Raw genomic sequence first — 19,755 nt, 5'->3', positions numbered from 1 at the left:
TTCAGAACAAGTTTCTACAATTTATCGAAAACTATTTATTTGCGTAAGCTTTTGGATGTCTAGGGAATTGTGTTATTTGAGAGGGATTTGGGGATTTACATTGGACTGAATGCAGGGAAAATGCAAAGGTTTTTTTTTTTTTATATAAATAGAAGCTATACAAATAGCTTTCATATGCAATGCTTTCATTTTTATAGATTTCTGAAAGCCCTTTTTAAAAAAAATCTTACTATCTAATTAATTAATTAACTCATAATTGTTTCAATAAGCCACAGGGAGTTGCTCGACGACCTTTCCTTAGTTCATGCCCAGCGGGGTGTTACTGTTGCTGTTGCTACTATCCGCTGAGCTGAGGGTTTCAGGCGTGGCAGCATCCCTTGTCTGCAGGCGAGAAATTTGCGGGTCTCTTCGATCTTTATCCTTGCGCTCTCGCTCACGGTCTTTGTCCTTATCCTTGTTGTGCTTGTGTTTGTGCTTGTGCTTATGCTTCTTCTTGTCTTTCTTCTTCTTTTTCTTCAAATTGCCATCGGGTCTCATCTTGCTCTCGTCGTAGCTGCTCTCGTATTGTCGTGTCGTCTCGCCAACGTCTAGCACCGAGATCGAATTGTCGTCTATAGTATCCGCATATATCTCGGTTCGTAGACGCTTAGTTAATTGCTGAGAGTCGCCAGCGGCTTCATCGACAGCATCAACATTTAGCTTTGCCTCGCTGTCATAAGCCTGCACTTCAATCGGATCATTTAGCACGGTGATCTCCTCGCTGCGCTCTAACTTGATGATCTCATCGCCCACCTCGAAGGCTTCTGTCGCAGTTCGTTTGATAGTGACCATGGAGGGCTTTTGTTTCTCCTGGGGCTCACTGTCTACTGGCTTGGACTCGTTTGTCTTTTTAAATGAGTTACCTGACGCATTAGGGTCCTTCAACAAGTCCTTGTAGAAGTTTTGAGTTTCGGAAGCCTGTAGGCAAAACGGTCGCTTGGTACCGTAAAGCGCATAGTAGAGATCGACAAAATCACAACGTAATTTCGTGTCACAGGACAATGTGTTAATGCTGATCCACAGACGTTCCACCAGATGTGGTTTGTCTAAGCGGCTGCGGGTCTCGCGTGTAAATGGTGGATTGTCGATGAGCAGCTGGGCGAGAGCATGTCGTGCAGCAGGATCTGGATCAGTTTCGAGCAAATTTATCAAATGCTCCAAGTCCTCCCAGCGTCCATCTACTTTCACAAAGTCCACAAGACACTCCATGGCAGCAATGCGTAAGTCCAGAAAAATTCCATACTCCGCATAGCTGCGGTAAATGTGAGGCAGCGAGGGCAGATGGCCAAACTTTTGCAGCTTGCGAATGACCTTAAGGCAAGACACGGATACCATGTACTTATACGATGGCAAATGCTTCTCCATATTCAGCAGACGCGTTACCTCATCCAGAACCAGTCTATCAAAAAGAAAATGGCATTAGTCTACGCAACATACACATTAGTTTCGTCTCTAATTACTTGGCATCCGTGGAAAGGCTGTCTGTGGTAATTTGCGTACCATGCATTGCCACAGATACGACGGGAGTCAAAGTCTCTCCCAGTGCCTCGACCAAAGCAGCTCTATAGTAGGCGTCAGTATAGTGATTACGAGAGTTCTCATTGTACTTGAAGAGATCGAAGAGGAATCGCATTACCTCGGGTGGACAGATGCCATGAGAGGTGCGTAAGCCTGTAGCGCGATAATACAGTTAAAGATAGAATAACAAAAAAGGAACATTTGATCCACTCACCCGCCATGGCCACGGGTATAGCCTTTTGGAGGAAGTACAATTGAAAGTTGGAAAAGTTGTTCAGTTTTATGATGTGTGGTGCACTAAAGGAGCCAAAGAACTTGCGGAAGATGTTGAGCATGGCAGGTGGACCACTCCATGAGGCGACCATTTGATTGGCCACCTTGGTTAGACTGTGAGCAGCCTGGCAGCGGACCTTGTAGAAGCAATGCTCACTCTCAATTGTGTCTGTGAGTGCTAAACGAGTGGCATTGGTGGGATACTTTTGCAGCGCTTGGATAGCCTGAAACTGGGCTGTCACATCTCGCTCGTGCCGTAGTTGGTATTGCCATTGAAAGTCCGGCTGCTCAATTATTAGATCCCGTAACAAAATCATTTCCGGATCAAGTCGTATCCATAGCACAGGTGAGTCACTGTGAAATAGAAAAGACATTAAGCTGATGTGCTTAAGTGAATGCTAATGAAACCTACTCCATGGCAGACAAGTCCATGTCCACCTCTTCGCCGGTGCACAATGGAATCTTCTTCTTCTTGTTTCGCCTACTTTTTGAATGGCAGGTGATGTCCGCCTTGACCAGTGTATTCTCAATCTGCAGCGTGTGCTTGAATGTGCCATCCAACTCCTGCAGCTGCACCAATAAAGGCCCATTATATTTGCGCACACCACGCTGATTGACAAAGTCCTGGCGTATCTCCAATTCGATGGTGTTTCGTTTTCGATTGAATACCGAGGTGAGCGAGAACTTTGCATGGCCGCCCGTGCGCACCCACTGGTCCATAAACACAGACATGTCCTTGCCCGTGACCGTAAAGATGGCCTTGATGAAGATGTTCGTGGAGATGAGCAGCTGCGACCAGAGGCCGGCGCCTATTTTAGTGCCCGCTGCATTTGTAGCCAGCGCCAGTTGCTTGTTAAACACTTGGATGAGCAACTCCTGCCCGATGCGATGCTCCAACATGCGTATGACCAGATGCGCTTTCCTACGCATCGCCTCTACATATTTGGGTGAAACCGTGTGCAGACTCTTGATGGGAAAGTAGTGTACAATCTCCTGCTGTTTACTCGCAGCAGCTGCGGGATTCGTACTCGATACGGGCAGAGGAGCTGGTGGCTGACTGCAATCGAGTATAATGCCGCCAAACTGTTCCTCGTACTTGACCACGCGTGCCAGCTCCGTTTGTACCCATTCCCGATACTCGTTATTGCCAAAGCATTTCCGTGAGTAGAGGCCACACAAATACTCGGCTATGCCTTTCGCTAGCCAAGTGTCCGACCAGTGATGTGACGTGATGAAGCAGCCAAAGAACTGCTCTGCCACAGCTCGTGACATGAAGGTCCGTGAAATGTAGGTCTGGTCGATAATTGCTATCGAGTGCAGGAGATTAACCGATGCTATGGTCATTGTTGCATAGGCGCTGATATCCGTATCAAGCTCGTCTACAAACACCTGTTTGTAGCAGGAAAACGGATAGCGTGTGGAGAGCGTCTCTTCGAAGAACTCAAAGGCTTCGTGAAGATAACGCACCGTATTCTTCAAGAGAGGCAACAGGCCGGGCAGGCAAAAATGAGTCACTTCGTGCATATGCGGGTCCACGTAGATTTCGAATGGGCCCACAGCCAGCGCAATGTTCGGCGCACAGACAGGTGTGGATACAGTGTAGTGAAACGTTTTCTTTCGCAGATCTGGAGTCATTATAACTTCGATCAGTTCTCCACAGGAAACAGCAGTCAGATTTTTATCCACTGTGAATTCTAGTCGCCATGTGCACGGATCCGCAAAGCTGTCGACGCAGGGAAACCAAAGGCGGGTCGAGTTCTCATAGCAGTTGGTGAACATGTGCGCACTATAATTCTGTCCTATTTCATCATCAGGGGGTAAGGGTGGAATAACGAAGTGCATGCCACCTTTCGGATTTTCGGCTGAGAATTCGATGCGTATGCGCAGACCACGACCCTCCTGAATCAATGGATAGCCTTCTTGCGGCACCTGAATCAACAGCTCGCCATTATTCGTATCCGGATCAGTGATTTGCGCTGCAGCCAAATGATTCTTTGAGAAGACCTCCAGAGAGCGACTGCACTTGGAATGAATTTGAATGAATAAATGACCTGCCACAAGCATTGCTATGACTCAACAAACCTCTTGGGATCATTGTGGCATATATCCTGAAAGGGATCGAAGTAAAAAAACTCTGCTTGGCAAACATCGTTGAGCACCACGTTGTAAATTCGCAGCTGCTTGGCATTGAGACGTATCAAACGTAAGCTGTCATTATTTGGCACTATCGTCAACTCAACCATGCCCTGAAAATCATGCATAATTAATATTAAAATTGATGCGCTATCATTTTCTCTTACAATTATGCTGCGACGCTCAAAACTAATTCCAGTTAGGCTCACAACTTGATGCGCCGTGCTAGAGAAAAGAAAAATTGTTAAATGGCTTACTTAAAGCAACGACAGCCAAATACTTATAATTTAAATGGACGCAGCGGTACTTCGGGAATCTCAGTTTTAGTGTCCATAGTTCTTCACATTTAATGTCTACAAATTTCACAAAATTCTTTAACAGCTATCAATATTGCGGCATTGTTTATTTTTTTCCAATTCTATATTGTTCTTCTTTTGCGGCTTGCGGCTTTTGTCAAAAATGACAGCAAAATATACCAAATGCCGTTGTGGCAACTCTAAAAATTATGATGCAGCCCTGATTACAACTTTTAACACTGATGCTGAATTTGGGGTATTTTTCAGCACCAATTAAAATTGGATAAAACAATAATTTCCAATATAAACTATACAATGAAATGTAAGTAGTTTAAATATTTCAATAAATAAATTAAAGATCTATTTCTACTTACATATATATCTACATATATTAAAACACAGATTGTATTCAAACTCCTAATATTATTAAATTACATTAGGATTAATATCCGCATACACAAGGGTTAAGATGTGAATCATCTGGTATACGAAAGTTAAATTTGGATATTTCTCCCATTTAAAACGTATATTTCCCCAGTCGAGTCAGCACTTTTCACGCAAAAGCGTCTATCTGCGTTCCCTGTAATAGTTGTTTATAATTCCATTAGCTGCGTCAATCGATTAATATATATTATAAGAAAGAAAAGATATTTAAGAAAAAGTTAATTAAATTTAAAGAACTGTGCAACAATGTACGGTATTGATAATTATCCCAAAAATTATCATGCCAGTGGCATTGGCCTTGTCAATTTGGCAGCTCTCGGCTACAACAAGAATGAAGTCAGCGACGACACGCAAGGCAAGCCGAAGTCTGGACTGTACCCTTCGCTGCCCTATCCAACATCAGAGTCCGTGGGTGGCATGCCATATGTGGTGAAGCAGACGGTCCAGCCACAGAATTCATCGTATCAAGGCATGCCCCAGCCATCGGCGACGCCGTATCCAAGCTCTGGCATGTATCCCAATCTGCCAGCCATGCCGTTGCCATATCCATCAACGCCGCTGGCGCCCATATCGAGTGCATCCCCATATCCGAGTGCCACTCCTTATCCGAGTGCAACGCCTTATCCCAGTGCAACGCCTTATCCCAGTGCAATGCCCTATCCGAGTGCGACGCCCTATCCAAGTGGGCCGCCGTCGCTACCCTATCCAACGGCTGGAGGAATGGGTATGCCAGGCATGCCCATGCCCTATGCACCCTTGCCCACAAGTCCAGCACCGCAATCAATTTATCCATCGATGCCAACGCCATCTGCGCCGCCACCAAACGAGCCCACGCCTGAGGAGGAGCCTTCTGTGGGCGTACAGGAGCTGCAGTTTACCAGTGTCAAGGTGCCCGAGAATCAAAACATGTTCTGGATGGGCCGCAAGGCGACTACCACGCGCCAGCAGAGCATCCAAAACGTGGACTTTTCCACGCTGCGCGAATCTTGTGTGTCCAACAACACATTATTCGAAGATCCCGATTTTCCGGCCAACAATGATTCGCTTATGTTCTCGCGTCGTCCGGATCGGTACATCGAGTGGCTGCGCCCGGGAGAAATTGTGGACGATCCGCAGTTCTTTGTCGAGGGCTACTCACGCTTCGATGTGCAGCAAGGTGAGCTGGGCGATTGCTGGTTACTGGCTGCGGCGGCGAATCTGACACAAGACTCGAAGCTCTTCTTCCGCGTGATACCGCCAGATCAGGACTTCCAGGAGAACTATGCGGGCATCTTCCACTTCAAGTTCTGGCAATATGGTAAATGGGTCGAGGTCGTCATCGATGACCGTCTGCCCACCTACAATGGGGAGTTGATTTATATGCACTCAACGGAGAAAAACGAATTCTGGAGCGCGCTGCTGGAGAAGGCATATGCCAAGTTGCATGGCTCGTATGAAGCCCTAAAGGGTAGGTCTTGAATATACATTTGCTTTATTTATTATAAACCTAATCTAACCATCTTAATCCCCTCCTTTAGGCGGCACCACTTGTGAGGCCATGGAAGACTTTACGGGTGGTGTCACTGAGTGGTATGATATCAAGGATGCCCCGCCCAACCTGTTCAGTATCATGACCAAGGCAGCGGAGCGTGGATCAATGATGGGCTGCTCCCTGGAGCCGGATCCGCATGTGCTAGAGGCTGAGACGCGCGAGGGTCTGATACGTGGGCATGCGTACTCCATAACTAAAGTCTGTTTGATGGATATATCGACGCCCAATCGTCAAGGCAAGCTGCCCATGATACGCATGCGTAATCCTTGGGGCAACGAGGCCGAGTGGAACGGTCCTTGGAGCGACAGTTCGCCCGAATGGCGCTTCATTCCGGAGCACCAGAAGGAGGAGATTGGTTTGAATTTCGATCGTGATGGTGAGTTCTGGATGTCTTTCCAGGACTTCCTCAATCACTTCGATCGGGTAGAGATTTGCAATCTCTCGCCCGACTCGCTGACCGAGGATCAGGAGCAAAGCTCGCGTCGGAAGTGGGAGATGTCCATGTTTGAGGGCGAGTGGACATCTGGTGTTACGGCTGGCGGCTGTCGCAACTTTTTGGAGACTTTCTGGCACAATCCACAGTACGTGATCACGCTGGAGGATCCCGACGAAGAGGACGATGACGGCAAGTGCACGGTGATTGTGGCGCTTATGCAAAAGAATCGTCGCAGCAAACGAAACGTGGGCATCGATTGCCTGACCATCGGCTTTGCTATTTACCATCTGACAGAGCGAGACTTGGAGCAGAAGCCTCAAGGGCTTCACTTCTTCAAGTATCGTGCCTCGGTGGCTCGCTCTCCACATTTCATAAATACCCGTGAGGTGTGCGCGCGATTCAAGCTGCCGCCCGGTCACTATCTAATTGTGCCTTCGACCTTCGATCCCAACGAGGAGGGTGAGTTCATTATTCGTGTCTTCTCCGAAACCATGAACAATATGGAAGAGAACGATGACGAGGTCGGCTTCGGCGAGACAGACGATCGTATTGCGCCCGCTCTGCCGCCACCCACACCCAAAGACGAAGACGATCCACAGCGCATCGCGCTCAAGCGTCTCTTCGACAGCGTGGCTGGTAGCGATGAGGAAGTGGACTGGCAGGAGCTGAAACGCATTCTGGATCATTCGATGCGCGACGTCATGGTCGGCACCGATGGCTTCTCCAAGGATGCCGTACGCTCTATGGTCGCCATGTTGGACAAGGATCGTTCGGGTCGCCTGGGCTTTGATGAGTTTGAAGCTCTCCTAACAGACATTGCCAAATGGCGCGCCGTATTCAAGTTGTATGACGTACGCCGCACCGGCAGCATCGATGGCTTCCATTTGCGTGGGGCACTCAACTCGGCTGGCTATCATCTAAACAATCGGCTGCTGAATGCCCTGGCCCATCGCTACGGCTCACGGGACGGCAAGGTGCCCTTCGATGACTTCCTGATGTGCGCCATCAAAGTGAAGACCTTCATTGAGATGTTCCGCGAACGCGATACAGACAATTCCGATACGGCATTCTTTAATCTAGACGATTGGCTAGAGCGCACCATCTACTCCTAGAGAACTAAAGCTAATCCCGCTTCACCCAGTTGCAATCCGTACTAATCCTAAGTGCCACATTTACTTATATACTACCATATCTATACAGATGCTATTCAGATGATGCACAGCTGCATGTCCATGACGCAGACAGAGCTTATCAAATAACAAACGATTGCTACAGTGAGACCACAACAAAGCGGAAATACAAAATCGTGTGCACATTAATTGTATTGACCTTCAGTCGAGTGCTTGACGATAAACGTGCAGAGCGAGGGAAGCGCAGAGAGCGCAGCAAGTCAAATAAAAACCAGAAACTCAGCAAAACTCGACGGTTGTTTACAGAGTCATTATATAGATACTATATGGCTCACATGCACACACAAGCACATATATATATTATGTATATTATATATATCATATATATATATATATATAGTGTGTATCTATGAGTAATGTCTAAATCAAACTACATTCACATTCTTTTCAATAGCCAAAAGTCGCCGCCAGTACAAAATGATATGTGCTTTATACAAGAAGGAAACTAAGAATCTAAGTGTATAAATTTTACTATGTATTGTATGTATACAAATATAATTTATCTATTTTTTGCAAAGTTTTTGTTATATATGTATATGTTCAAGTGCTCGAGAAAGCTATTCGATCAAAAATTGCGGCTATGAAATTTAAAGAAAAAAAAAATTATTGGAATATATATTATAAAAAAAAAAAAAAAAATGTAAACTATATTATTATATAGTTCTTTTGGCTTGAATACTCAGTAAACAAAATTGTTTAAAAACGTGAATCACAGCTGGCAATAAATTTATGTATACACTTTTTCTAATTAATTATAACTCTAATTGTAATTGTTATCAATTAATATATTGTTTCATCGTTCTTTTCACCACATAATCAAAATTTTTATTTGACTACAACGATTTCCGTAGCGCCAGTCGGTGCGCCGGCCAAGACGAGAGTTTCTTTCATTTCCTCATAGTTCAAATCGGATTCCGAGCAGAGTATTTGCAGCACCTCAAGAAAATCTTCATATTCCAGACGCCACTTTCTGTGGAAATACGTGCCTCGTCAGATTTATAATATTACAATGATATCATGGACATGCAGATATACTTATAGCGCATATAGATTAGCCCGGTTTGTGTGCGCGTAATGGGCACAGGCATCAGCTTGGCCTGCTCCAGCCAGCAGTCAAGTTGCGAGAGCAGAATACTATGGAATTCCTGGTTTTCTAGGTCCGACCCAATCACCTGAACACAGGCGGTTCAAATATAAATTAGACAACTACAAATATATATATAGAAGTGCAAGGTAAATACTTATATAGAGACCTTATGATTACAGTAAATGCGAAAGAGCGAGTCGATCGTATGCTTCTTTGGTTTATCATCGTCATCAGCCATGGCGCTAGAGAGACTATATATATAACTATATAGCTAGTTGAAATATACTATATAATGATGCTCCAAGTACATTCAAACGTGTGTTGGCGATACAGACTTATTTTTTGTATATTTGGAAATGTGTTTTCTTATTATTTGTTGACAAACAAATTGCCAGGCAACTAGATGTACAAATGTACATATATAAATATGCATGTATAAATTGTGTTTATGTGTCTACATATATTTGCTTTGATTTCGTTGCCAAGTGTCCCGGTCGATGATATCAGTGTCGTTGCCTGCTCTATTTGTTGTCCCCCGGCTCCTGCACCTCAACGTTCTGTGCATTGAACTTCTCCACGAGACGTTGCACGTAGCTGACGAGCTTCGGCAGTGGCTGCTTGCTGCTGATATCGCAGGTGCGATAGGGCGGCGCAATAATCACCTGTTGGAGCACTATTATGTCGTTCAGCTTCCAGGAGAGCTCGCTGTTGCCGAAGTGCTTGGAGAGCACATTATACAATTTTATGCCACGTGGTGTGGCATGCTCGTTGCGGCTGCGCAGCACATGCTCACGTTGCTCCACAGTCTGCCGCAGGCGCTGATCCAACTGCAAGCAGAGAGAGAGAGAAAGATATAGATAAAGAGAGAGATTGCGATAAAGAGCGAATCACTCAAAGCCCCCTTGGAGGCACTTTTCTACATACGCGCGTCAAATTGAGGCGAGCGGGCTGCTCGCTCAGCTTATCTGCTGCCTTGGCCTCGCCTATTATTTTCAAGCTCTTGCAAAAGTCTAAATTCACAATGGTCTGATTGTCCTTATTCGGGGAGCTTAATATCAACATTTTGACGCTGTGCTCGTAGGTGACCACCTCGCCGATTATGATATCCCCAAAGCAGGTCTCCACATGCAATTGGGTGCCAATAGGGAAAGGATTGAAAGACATTTTGCTCGGAAAAATGAAAAATGCTTTTGACAGTGCTCGGTAAAGCGTTTTACGTAACAGTGCTGCCAAGAGTTGCCAAATTGTACAGTTAATTGTGCAACACACTAGCTCTAGAAAATTCAAGTCATGTAGCAAAAATCCCTTTTCAAGGGGAATTTCCCCTCCCCACTTTATAGTAATCAAATTAGTAAGGGGAATTGTTTTTTTTTTTTTTTTGTTTTTCGTTTTATTTCATTTTATTTACATTGTATGTGTATGTATGCTAAATATATAACTAAATATAAATGTTGTTTATATATATTTTTTATTAAATATATATTTTTTTCAAAATTAAACCTTTCCTTTTAATATAATTTATACGATGTATTATCTTTAAATTTAGTTGTTTTTGCCATTATAATTGTTGCACGAGTGTTAATTTTTCTCTATTAAATTGTTGTTCTTCAAGACATATATATTATTTAGTTAATTGTAATTGTATGTGTTTGTAGCTCCATTAGCACTATTAGCTATACGCTATATCTAACGCCCGAAAAATTGGTATATATGTATGTATATAAAAATGAAAACATGCCTTATTCTTGATCTAGGCGTAATGTGAGAAAAGGGCATTAATAAATTCTTGGAGAAAAGCAAAAATAAAAACAAACAAGTTCTAAGCGCATAATATATATTGAAAATATCAATATCGAAAAAATATGAAACAAGCACGTACACAAAACAAATATACTTATACAATTCAAGAACACATACGTATAAAAGTTTTTATATGTATATAAATATATTTATATATACATAATTAATGGCGTTTAGATATTTGTAATAAAATCTGCTTCAATATGCAATAAATGTATTTGCCATTATTCAATCCGTCTGTCTGTTCTAAGCAAGTCCGTCTGTCTACTCTGTCCCTTGGTCTAATAACTGCTTAGAGTTGTTTAGTTCCCCTTTTAGCACTTTTTATGTGTATTCGTTTTAAGCATCTGCTTTTGTTTCTGCACTTATGTAATTGCTGTAGTTTTTCCATCTAAATTTAGGTTTTACACGCCCGGTTTAAAGTCTTAATTATGCTTTTAGAAATCACCTTAAATGTGGAGTTACTTTGCTGACGATTTAGCTAAGTTTAATATTAATTCAACACGAATAACTCTTGTAAGATGCGCGACAAAACTACATGTTTTTGTTTTTGCTTTTACATTTAAATATATATATATATATGATTTTGTTATGTTTTGTTTTTGATTAGGAGCTTGGCGGATCTGCATATGAAAATGTGTTAGAATTGCTTTGCCCTTGATGTTGCTGTTCGTGTTAAAGTTGCGGTTGCATTACGTTGTAAGGGATTCATTCATGTTTAATATCAAAAGGAATGATATATATGCATAATATATATGTGTGTGATATATATATATATATTTATAAAAATAAAACAATGCACTTCCGATTTAACCGACACGTCGCGAGTCTAACATGGGACCATCGATCGCGCTAACTTTTAGTCGGAAATAGTAGACAGAACGCGCCAACATGCTTGCAGCAATGAAGAACAATGCAGTGTAAAGAAAATACATGCCGACGTGTTCCTGTGGATAAATAGAAATATTGTGTTTAATGTTGTTCTCCATTTATCTGTTGTCTACTCGTAGTTACCGATGCATATGAGATTGTGCCAACGGTTAGACCAATGCTGCCAACGAGGAAGAGCAATGCGACGATAGCAAACAGAATTCCGCGACTATTGGCAAATCGCGAGCCCACCGAAGAGACCTTCCTGCAGTGAGGACAGCGAGCCAGGGCGTTGTGATAGGTGTTAAACTGTGGATAGAGAACAGATTTGGGTAAGTGCTTAGTGCTTAATGACGGCTTGCTCCTGCTCTTGGTCTTACCAAAAACGTGTCCGAGCAGTGACCACAGGTGACGCGGCACATGCCCGGCATGGTGGGCACTGGTGGTGTCACTGGACTGGGAGCGAGATTGATGATGCGCTTGCAGTTGGGACGAGGGCAAGCGATGCGTTGCGATGAGCTCTTGCAGATTAACAAACAATTGCAAGGACAGCGCACATACTTCTTGCCGGGTGGTGCGTTCCTTATGGGCTGCAATGGAATGGGAAATAAGTATTTTGCGTAGGATGGCAAAAGGACATACTAAGCGCCACTCACAGTTGCCTCATTGCAGTGGGTGCACTTGACCACATGTTGCTCCCGTTTTGTGGTTATGTCAATCATATTTTGACACACGCGACAGGTGACCATTGGTACGCCGCCAGTGCCGCTGCTCTGATACGGCGGTGGCAGCTCATCAGGACCAATAAAAGGCACCGACTGCGCGGTGCTGCCTGCAAATAGCAAAGAAACGAGTGAATGTCAGTAAAGAGCCAACTGAAGAATTGACGACGATAAACCTTTAGTGTAAAACAAATACATCTTGATGCTGTTGCAACTGTTGTTGCACTGTTTCTGCTGCTGCCGCAAGCTGGAAGCTGCATGAAAGCAGTTGATTGAGGGCGATTGATAGCGGCTCAAGTGGGTGTGACAGTCATGCAGATTAAGGCAAGTGGGTCAATGTTTAGACACTCTCGATTACCAACCACAACTAGAAAATCTACATTAGGCGCCTCATTGCAGTTTCAAACAAGTTCTTTGATTCTCTCCGATTCAAGGGGAGAGAGCCCAGTACGTTAAACTGCTGCTATAAATAGCTCACAGCTTAGCCCTGAAAGGGCTGCAGTGATCCGGTTCTTGGCATCAAGCAAAAGAGTAAGTGCAAAGGGGAGCGGCGTCGGGGCAGAGCCCAACATTTGTCTGCGCAACGATAATGGAAAAACAGGCGCATGACTCATGAAATGCCTCTCTGCCTGCCAGCCTTTGCCTTCGTAGTGCTGATTAAACAGCTGAACGACGACGACGGCAACGACAACGAAAACGCTACCGTTGCTGACTGCGCAGCGCCGAATTGATATCAGGGCATAAACAAAACAATAGCATGCAAAGAAGTTTTTATTTTAAAGCCGACGTTTGAATATGCTTCTGATAAGCAGTTGTGGGAAATGATTAAGTTATTAGCAAATAGTAATTGTGGTAGAGATAGCTGATGGGGGATATAATACATAGACATAGGCGAAGTTTGAATACACTGAAAATCAAACGAATACTTTTATAATAAATATATATATGAATATGTTTTTTAACACATTTCTTTTGCATATTTTGCAATTCGAAACTCAATGTCAAATTATTTTGAGACAGATTAAAAAGATAATATAAGAAGCTGTAAGGGTATCAGGCTCAAGGTATCTTATGTCTTATGTCTTATGAAAAACTTGACTATATGGTATTAAATGACTTCAAATTCATTGAATCTGGTAATCAAAACTCAAAACTCGCCGACTTCTTTTTCGATTTATATTTTGTTATATCTTATTAACAGATGCTCAAAACTTTTAAAGCCATATTCATCGCAGTTTATGCGCACCAGTTACTAACGCTTCGCCATAGCTGTGATTGCCTCCTCGCAAGTAATGTCACCGTATGACAATCAGCCATGAATTGGACTACGATTCGGCATCAAGTTACGAACTTTCTTTCGAATGTCTCGCAGCTAACGTGTAGTTATGGCACACGCCCACATTCACACCAATGAGGCGCACCATATCAATGACTCAGAGGGAAGTGCGAAAATCTGGGTATGCAATGTTAGGCGAGAGCGACAGCTAAACAACTGGAAATCACAGTGGCTGCTAAGTAGAGCGCACACTTGTTGGGTTTCCAACCAAGACAATTCACGCCCGCATAGATCCATATGCACGCATGCTGGCGAGCGCATGGGCGGGGTGAACGCACTTATTTTTATTTTGCATAGGCTTAGGTTTATTGGGTTTACAGCTCTTAAATTTGTATTACGTACCATCTTCGTTATTGGCTACGGCGCTGCTGCCCGGATTTTCGTTGCCTTCGGTCGGGAACGATGTGTACGAGGCCGAGGTCGGTTCGTCTTTGTTGATCAAGCTTTGTCTCTCGGGATCAGCCATATCGGCACTTTTTCTCTTATTTTCCCGTTACTAATGCACGCACTCAAATTGCAATTGTCGCTGTTGTTGTTGTTGCTGGTCTTGTTGTTGTTGGTGTCGCTGCTACTGCTTTTTGTGTATTGCAACGCAAATGCTTCAACTGCAAATAATCGAAAAACAAACACCAAAATTATTTGTATGCTCTATAAGCATATTTTTAGTTGCTTAAACAATAGCCAGCGATTTCTTTGTTTGGTGCATTCGCATGTTTTTTCCTACATTGTTTTTTTTCTTTTCCACTCTTTGCTGTTGAATCCTCCCTTTTCGGCATGCGCTGCAATAATCAATTTTATTGCTTTTTTAGCCGCATCGGGCCTACAAAACCAGCACACTGGCTCGATATTTATCACTCGACAAGTCGATATATAGAATAGTGCTAATTGATTGATGTTTTTATATTTCCTGTGCTATAATTTACCTTATTTTGTTGAAATTGCACTGCTGCTGCCTTCGACGAGCATTTAGACGCTTGGCCACACTGTTCGCTCAGTTTGGCCACACCGAACACTTCCCCTCATTTTGCAGCCCTTAAGTTATCTATGCAGCCCTAACATAGAGCTGTCGCTGTCGACCAGCTGATGTACATACGTAGTTACGATCTGAGTGCAGATGGCGGTCAAACTCTAAAATGGCTCAGAATAATGAAAAACAGCCCTCCAAAAAAGATATTGAGGAATCCAGCTGTTGCAGTTCAAAAGTTTGTAATGCTTATAACAGTTCCAGTGATTCTGAAACAGAATTGATAAATCTAAGCCTGCGACGCAAATCCCGCCAACGCCAATTTACACAAAGCTTCTCATTTAATCCGTTGCCACTGAGAATTATTGGTCACGGGGAATTGGAATCCATTTGTGCTACTTCGAGCTCAGTACGTGAAGTGACTTTAGGTGCGCCGCAATTTATTGATGATAGCTCGGATATAGACGTGGACACTGATTTACATATATCTAATGACAGCAGTGATTCAACAACTAATAGATCCATTGTATATCCTGGAAGAGCTTTAAATAAATCTGATATTGCTGTCAAGAGAACAATACGCAAACGTAAAACTCGAAAGAAATTAATCTGTTACAAAACTATGTAAATAAAAAATCATTTAAATAGCAAAAAATAAAATAAAATATTAATTGCATTTAAATTCAACTGCAATCAAAAGTGTCAAGTGCAAATGTACAGGGCTGACTGCGACGGCCGCTTTGCAACACTGGACCAGGGCTACAGGTTGGTTTGTGCATTTTGGAGTAGTGGTAAATTTTTACAAGCATAACTATTTATATGCGGTTTTTATGTAAATAAACCAAAGCATACGTAGTCAAATAATTCGTAAAGTGTAAGTAAAGCATGTAAATAAACATCTAATGAGCTGCAATGCATAAGATTGTTGTATTATGGCGAAACAGTTGCGTGAAAATGTGCGATGATTTCATTTTGTGGTGGTGGTGCTGCTGCGCGTTGTTGTATTGGAAACTTCGTCGTATCTTTGCTTTGACGCTCGCTGTTGTTGTTGTTGCCGTTGTGGCTGTGGCTGCTGTTATTGTTGTTGCCGTTGTTGGCTTAGGTACGGGAAACACAGAGCCAAACTAGCGGCGACGTCAGCGACGCACACAAATGTTTATGTAGCTGCTAGAGTGTGATTTAGGGCGGCATAGACAGCAACAACAACAAAAACAACTATAGAGACAACATCAACAATGAGAACACCTGTTTCTAATTGATTTTTCGCATTTTCAGCAACGCTTTCAGATCAATGACTTAACATCAACAACTGTGTTTTGGCATTATTGAGAAAAGAAAAGAGAAAGAAATAGAAAATCTGAAGTGAAGTGCCACAAAACATAAGTAACAGACCAATTATAAACGAATTTGCTATATATAGAAAATAGGCAAAATAGATAAAGCCAATAAGCAACGAACGAACGAACATTTCTAACCCTGTTTGACCACCGACTAGTAAACAACATAAAACGCATAAGATATGGAGGCCCCACCAATGTTTAACAGCGTCGAAGACGAGTGCAGATACTGGAAAGAGCGCTCAAAACAGTATCACAAAGAGTATGTATTCAAAGAGTATATCAGATGATTGAGGTTATTTATGCGTTCGCCTTTACGATTTGCAGGTGGACAGATGTGAAACAGGAATACGATGAGTATGTTGAACAGTCGAGAGAAATGGAAGCTGAAATGGACGCCACTCTGGAGCAAAAACAGAGTATAATCAAAGATCTCAGAGCCAAGCTTAATATGTTAGAGAAAGAAAACGATTCCCTCAAGGTACGCTCAAGTCATTTAACATTAGCTCGGAGTTGAAGACAAATATGATTTCACTTACAGCTCAAGCTAGACTCACATGGCATTGAAATGTCAAATCTGGATAAGCAGCTGGAGACGGTAAAGAAGGAACGCGATTCCATGAAAGAATACCTGCGACAATTGGAGCAGAAAAACGATGATCTGGAGCGTGCACATCGCATACTCAACGAGAGCATAGTAGACTTTGAGAAGATGTTGGACAAAGCCTATGAAAAGAATGCACTCCTTGAGATGGAGGTGGACGAGAAGGAGGTTCTGCAAGAGAAGTTACAGCGACTAATGGACGAGACTCGTGGTGAGTATTGAATGTAGCTTAGCTAAGAACTTCTTCTCAATGGCCTTCCTTTTGCAGATCTCAAACAAGAGCTCAATGTGAAGTCGCGCTACACTCCAGCGAATGGCACAACAACAACAACAACAACAGCATCATCAGCAGCTGGTAACAGCTCGATGAACTCCTCAGCATCGCTGCCCAATGGTATTGTGGGCAATGGTGATATACTGCTGCAACATGACAATGCCACCACAAAGGCGACTAGCATGAGTGTGAATGCTCTAAATGGCAGTTTAAATAATAGAAACGAATATAATCAACAGCAACATTCGCTTAAAAGTAAGATACTCCACTCGTTGAAGCAAACAAAACGCGCACTCAAATTATCAAAATCAAAATCAATATCAATAACGAAATCATCTTGCCATACCAAATCAACAAATTGCTTTTAGTCATCATATATATAATCACAACACACAGCATTGCCACACAATTGCACAATTTGTTAAATGTATATATAAGTTTTTTTTTTGTAATTTTATTTTTCATTGCTGTATTTCTGTATGCACAAAATTATTAAATGTAAGCCAAATTTGTAATATTTGCAACATTTCTCGTAGGCAATCCATGTGTGTGTGTGTGTGTGTGCCTGTATGTGTATCATAATGTTAGTTTGTTAAACGTGTTGTCCCTAACAACCATGTCATCATCTCGTTAATTAATTGTGTGTCTTAGGCCTAGTCTACTGATATAACTAACCAAGCCGTGTTTGTGTGCTTCCTTTGCAGATCCCGAGAACCTTATCAATGGCAATGCTATGAATGCCAGCTCCCGCACCACGGCGCTCAACATTGTGGCCGACATGTTAAGAAAACTGAACGTAAGTCCCTTAAACCAAATAAAAAACCAAGTCAAGCATGGTGTCAGCAACGCTTACTCTATACTCCATGATTTTCTCTACCTGTATTCCTGCTATTAGTTTGTGCTTTATCCATTTTTTGTTTGGCTCTTTTGTTGTCTTTTTTTGTTCAATACTTTCTTCATATGTTTTAGTTGGACAAGGCCTTGTTATGTCCTGATTGTCAAAGGTTTCGCTGCACTTGTGAGCGTGCTGCACTGTCGCCAGGCAGCGAAACGAGTCTCTTTCGTCGAGCCTTCGTCAGCACGAGCAGCGCAAGTGGCAGCAACTCCGCCTTGGCAACGCCCAGCAGCGAGGGCAGCAACAGCGGCAGCTGGACGGACTGCAACGCTAGCCGGCGAGCCAGTTTGGCCAGCCTACAGTTTGGCACAAACATATTTAAGCGCTTCGCTGAGCGCATGCGCAGCATACAGGACTCTGAGCGTATGCCAGGGCCACCTGAGCTGTGATGCACAAACCAACGATATTTGTAATTGCTTTTGGCTTTTGTCTAATGTCTATTTTTGGCGCTTGCATTTATTAATTGCTTTTCGTTAATAAATAACAAACCGTTTAATTTGTAACTGTATCTGTTCGTTTTTTGTTCGTTACATTGTGTTGTGTTGATGAATGATATTTTATATGCTTCCGTTTGCATTGCAGGCCATGGAGACAAAGCTGAAGACATATCGCGAGCACGCGCCACCAATGCAGCCTCGTCAATGACCATCAGCAGCAGACAATGGGCAACTATTGCTGGAGTAGGCGAATTGACAGCTGGGAGCAGCAGCAACAGCAGCAGCAATCGTCACATGTGGCAGCTGCACAGTTTCGTCTGCAGTTGCAGCAGCAGCTGCCATTATGTTTAGTTTTATGTTTATAATTACAGTTAATGCGCTACTGCCCCTCAATTATTTATTTTCTTACATTGAAATGACTTGTAAAAATGAAAAATAGTTATTCAACAACAACAGCAAGCAACTAGTAAATAATACGACATTATTTACATAGTCTGCGGACATCGATGCCCCGCCCAACATAACTGATAGCGCCTTACTAAGTACTTGTATTGTAATTACATTAATCTTAAGTCTGAAGCTAATCCTTTTGATTTCTCGTGTTTTAAGCATTGTTGAACGGCCTTCAATTGTTTAGTTATTTGGCAAGACATTCATGGAATGCTTGTAGGTATATCTAGAGTATAGTCATGTCCTGACGGAGCTTTGTTAGTGCACCAATACATGTACATTTAGCACTCACAGACGTACAACACACACATTTCGGACATGGCTTAGCGCGTAAGACATACAACTTAAGTTCAGCTGAGTCGAAAGTATTACAGCCCCAAAATCCGTACACACACACACAGATACAGATACAGATATAAAGATAAACAGATATACAGATACAGATACTATTTAACTGGCAACAAATACTCGTAGCATTAGAGTGAGGTTGATGAAGATCGTGTGGCACTTACACTTAAGTTAAAGACAATTTAAGACACCCACATCTCACATACACATACACAGAAATATTTAGTTAAATTTAACAACGTACAAAATATATAAAAACGACAGCCAACAATTAAATATTTTCCGTTTATATTTTCAATTGAATATAAATTATGTAAAAATGCAAAAAAAATTGTTAAAATTAAATAAAACAAATGTTTTTTTTTTTTATATATATTACAAATTGTACAACACACGCTAAATTATAAATAAAAGAGATGATTAGTTTTAAATAGAAATTTTTTCTTTTCGGTGACTTTGTTGAGTTCTGTCGCATATGGTCTAAATAATGGATCAACTAAATATTTGTATTAATTTAGCGCGGGCTATGCCAAGGACAAGTTACTGCTACCTAACTCATACATAGAAACAGACACACACGCACGACTCCTGAAAGCTTTTCAGAGCAGCTTTCATTTCTCCTTTTTAGCACATTCGGTGCGGATTGGTCTTTGGGGCTTTACCCCAGCGAATTATGCTGTGCATGGAGCATGCCGCAGCGTAGCTGACCTTGCCACAAGCAGCGGCTGAGTGAGTGGTTAAAGGTGGTGGGTGGAGGGTAGTGGGTGGTGG

General features: G+C 42.6%; 6 protein-coding genes across 11 annotated transcripts; 2 read left to right on the top strand and 4 right to left on the bottom strand.

Annotated features, from left to right (window-relative positions):
- Positions 1-4,435, bottom strand: Taf2 (TATA-box binding protein associated factor 2). Its single transcript, XM_018006509.2, has 7 exons — positions 4,248-4,435; positions 4,131-4,185; positions 3,913-4,076; positions 2,243-3,847; positions 1,772-2,184; positions 1,500-1,710; positions 1-1,438 (listed from the first exon to the last, which is right to left on the bottom strand). The coding sequence occupies exons 1-7, from the start codon at positions 4,295-4,297 to the stop codon at positions 298-300; spliced, it is 3,639 nt and encodes a 1,212-aa protein (XP_017861998.1). The 5' UTR covers positions 4,298-4,435; the 3' UTR covers positions 1-297.
- A 17-nt stretch (positions 4,436-4,452) lies between these two features.
- Positions 4,453-11,927, top strand: CalpB (Calpain-B). 4 transcript variants are annotated; one of them, XM_089468163.1, is made up of 3 exons: positions 4,453-4,581; positions 5,017-6,150; positions 6,221-11,927. In XM_089468163.1, exons 1-3 carry the CDS (start codon positions 4,575-4,577, stop codon positions 7,780-7,782), a joined length of 2,703 nt encoding a protein of 900 aa, XP_089324289.1. In that variant the 5' UTR covers positions 4,453-4,574; the 3' UTR covers positions 7,783-11,927. The 4 variants fall into 4 exon arrangements, 3 of the variants coding, with proteins under 3 accessions (XP_089324289.1, XP_089324290.1, XP_017862000.1); XM_089468164.1 differs by having other exon boundaries at positions 4,455-4,581; positions 4,991-6,150; XR_016269964.1 differs by lacking the exon at positions 4,453-4,581 and having other exon boundaries at positions 4,684-6,150; positions 6,221-8,340; positions 8,712-11,927.
- On the bottom strand, positions 8,625-9,253 carry LOC108613224 (tubulin polymerization-promoting protein homolog). The gene is made up of 3 exons (XM_018006534.2): positions 9,114-9,253; positions 8,896-9,032; positions 8,625-8,830 (listed from the first exon to the last, which is right to left on the bottom strand). The coding sequence occupies exons 1-3, from the start codon at positions 9,183-9,185 to the stop codon at positions 8,686-8,688; spliced, it is 354 nt and encodes a 117-aa protein (XP_017862023.1). The 5' UTR covers positions 9,186-9,253; the 3' UTR covers positions 8,625-8,685.
- On the bottom strand, positions 9,267-10,111 carry Hez (Hezron). Its single transcript, XM_089468174.1, has 2 exons — positions 9,872-10,111; positions 9,267-9,774 (listed from the first exon to the last, which is right to left on the bottom strand). Exons 1-2 carry the CDS (start codon positions 10,109-10,111, stop codon positions 9,469-9,471), a joined length of 546 nt encoding a protein of 181 aa, XP_089324300.1. The 3' UTR covers positions 9,267-9,468.
- On the bottom strand, positions 10,478-14,750 carry LOC108613220 (type 1 phosphatidylinositol 4,5-bisphosphate 4-phosphatase). 2 transcript variants are annotated; one of them, XM_018006525.2, is made up of 6 exons: positions 14,599-14,750; positions 14,018-14,280; positions 12,274-12,449; positions 11,998-12,207; positions 11,762-11,926; positions 10,478-11,694 (listed from the first exon to the last, which is right to left on the bottom strand). In XM_018006525.2, the coding sequence occupies exons 2-6, from the start codon at positions 14,139-14,141 to the stop codon at positions 11,557-11,559; spliced, it is 813 nt and encodes a 270-aa protein (XP_017862014.1). In that variant the 5' UTR covers positions 14,142-14,280; positions 14,599-14,750; the 3' UTR covers positions 10,478-11,556. The 2 variants fall into 2 exon arrangements, with proteins under 2 accessions (XP_017862014.1, XP_089324299.1); XM_089468173.1 differs by lacking the exon at positions 14,599-14,750 and adding an exon at positions 14,400-14,589.
- A 71-nt stretch (positions 14,751-14,821) lies between these two features.
- On the top strand, positions 14,822-18,472 carry nudE (Nuclear distribution protein nudE). 2 transcript variants are annotated; one of them, XM_089468170.1, is made up of 8 exons: positions 14,822-15,404; positions 15,915-16,238; positions 16,304-16,457; positions 16,518-16,791; positions 16,849-17,109; positions 17,559-17,650; positions 17,824-18,158; positions 18,332-18,472. In XM_089468170.1, the coding sequence occupies exons 2-7, from the start codon at positions 16,159-16,161 to the stop codon at positions 18,136-18,138; spliced, it is 1,176 nt and encodes a 391-aa protein (XP_089324296.1). In that variant the 5' UTR covers positions 14,822-15,404; positions 15,915-16,158; the 3' UTR covers positions 18,139-18,158; positions 18,332-18,472. The 2 variants fall into 2 exon arrangements, with proteins under 2 accessions (XP_089324296.1, XP_089324295.1); XM_089468169.1 differs by having other exon boundaries at positions 14,822-15,513.
- Positions 18,473-19,755: the final 1,283 nt, after the last annotated feature.

Source organism: Drosophila arizonae, chromosome 4 (genome assembly GCF_054131065.1).
Source record: "Drosophila arizonae isolate 15081-1271.41 chromosome 4, UAZ_ARI_1.0, whole genome shotgun sequence".
NCBI classification, from domain to species: Eukaryota; Metazoa; Arthropoda; class Insecta; order Diptera; family Drosophilidae; genus Drosophila; species Drosophila arizonae.
This window is presented reverse-complemented; position numbering and strand designations above follow the sequence as displayed.

Coding starts and splice junctions, on each gene's coding strand:
- Taf2 (XM_018006509.2), bottom strand. CDS start 4,297: ATGGACACTAAAACTGAGATTCCCGAAGTACCGCTGCGTCCATTTAAA. Junction 4,077..4,130: donor TTGAGCGTCGCAGCATAATT/GTAAGAGAAAAT, acceptor CATGATTTTCAG/GGCATGGTTGAGTTGACGAT. Junction 1,439..1,499: donor AGCCTTTCCACGGATGCCAA/GTAATTAGAGAC, acceptor TCTTTTTGATAG/ACTGGTTCTGGATGAGGTAA.
- CalpB (XM_018006511.2), top strand. CDS start 4,950: ATGTACGGTATTGATAATTATCCCAAAAATTATCATGCCAGTGGCATT. Junction 6,151..6,220: donor CTCGTATGAAGCCCTAAAGG/GTAGGTCTTGAA, acceptor CCCCTCCTTTAG/GCGGCACCACTTGTGAGGCC.
- LOC108613224 (XM_018006534.2), bottom strand. CDS start 9,185: ATGGCTGATGACGATGATAAACCAAAGAAGCATACGATCGACTCGCTC. Junction 9,033..9,113: donor GCATTTACTGTAATCATAAG/GTCTCTATATAA, acceptor GCCTGTGTTCAG/GTGATTGGGTCGGACCTAGA. Junction 8,831..8,895: donor CTAATCTATATGCGCTATAA/GTATATCTGCAT, acceptor GTATTTCCACAG/AAAGTGGCGTCTGGAATATG.
- Hez (XM_089468174.1), bottom strand. CDS start 10,111: ATGTCTTTCAATCCTTTCCCTATTGGCACCCAATTGCATGTGGAGACC. Junction 9,775..9,871: donor CTCGCCTCAATTTGACGCGC/GTATGTAGAAAA, acceptor CTCTGCTTGCAG/TTGGATCAGCGCCTGCGGCA.
- LOC108613220 (XM_018006525.2), bottom strand. CDS start 14,141: ATGGCTGATCCCGAGAGACAAAGCTTGATCAACAAAGACGAACCGACC. Junction 12,208..12,273: donor CCCACTGCAATGAGGCAACT/GTGAGTGGCGCT, acceptor ATTCCATTGCAG/CCCATAAGGAACGCACCACC. Junction 11,927..11,997: donor ACTGCTCGGACACGTTTTTG/GTAAGACCAAGA, acceptor CTCTATCCACAG/TTTAACACCTATCACAACGC.
- nudE (XM_089468170.1), top strand. CDS start 16,159: ATGGAGGCCCCACCAATGTTTAACAGCGTCGAAGACGAGTGCAGATAC. Junction 16,239..16,303: donor TCAAAACAGTATCACAAAGA/GTATGTATTCAA, acceptor TACGATTTGCAG/GTGGACAGATGTGAAACAGG. Junction 17,110..17,558: donor ACAGCAACATTCGCTTAAAA/GTAAGATACTCC, acceptor CTTCCTTTGCAG/ATCCCGAGAACCTTATCAAT.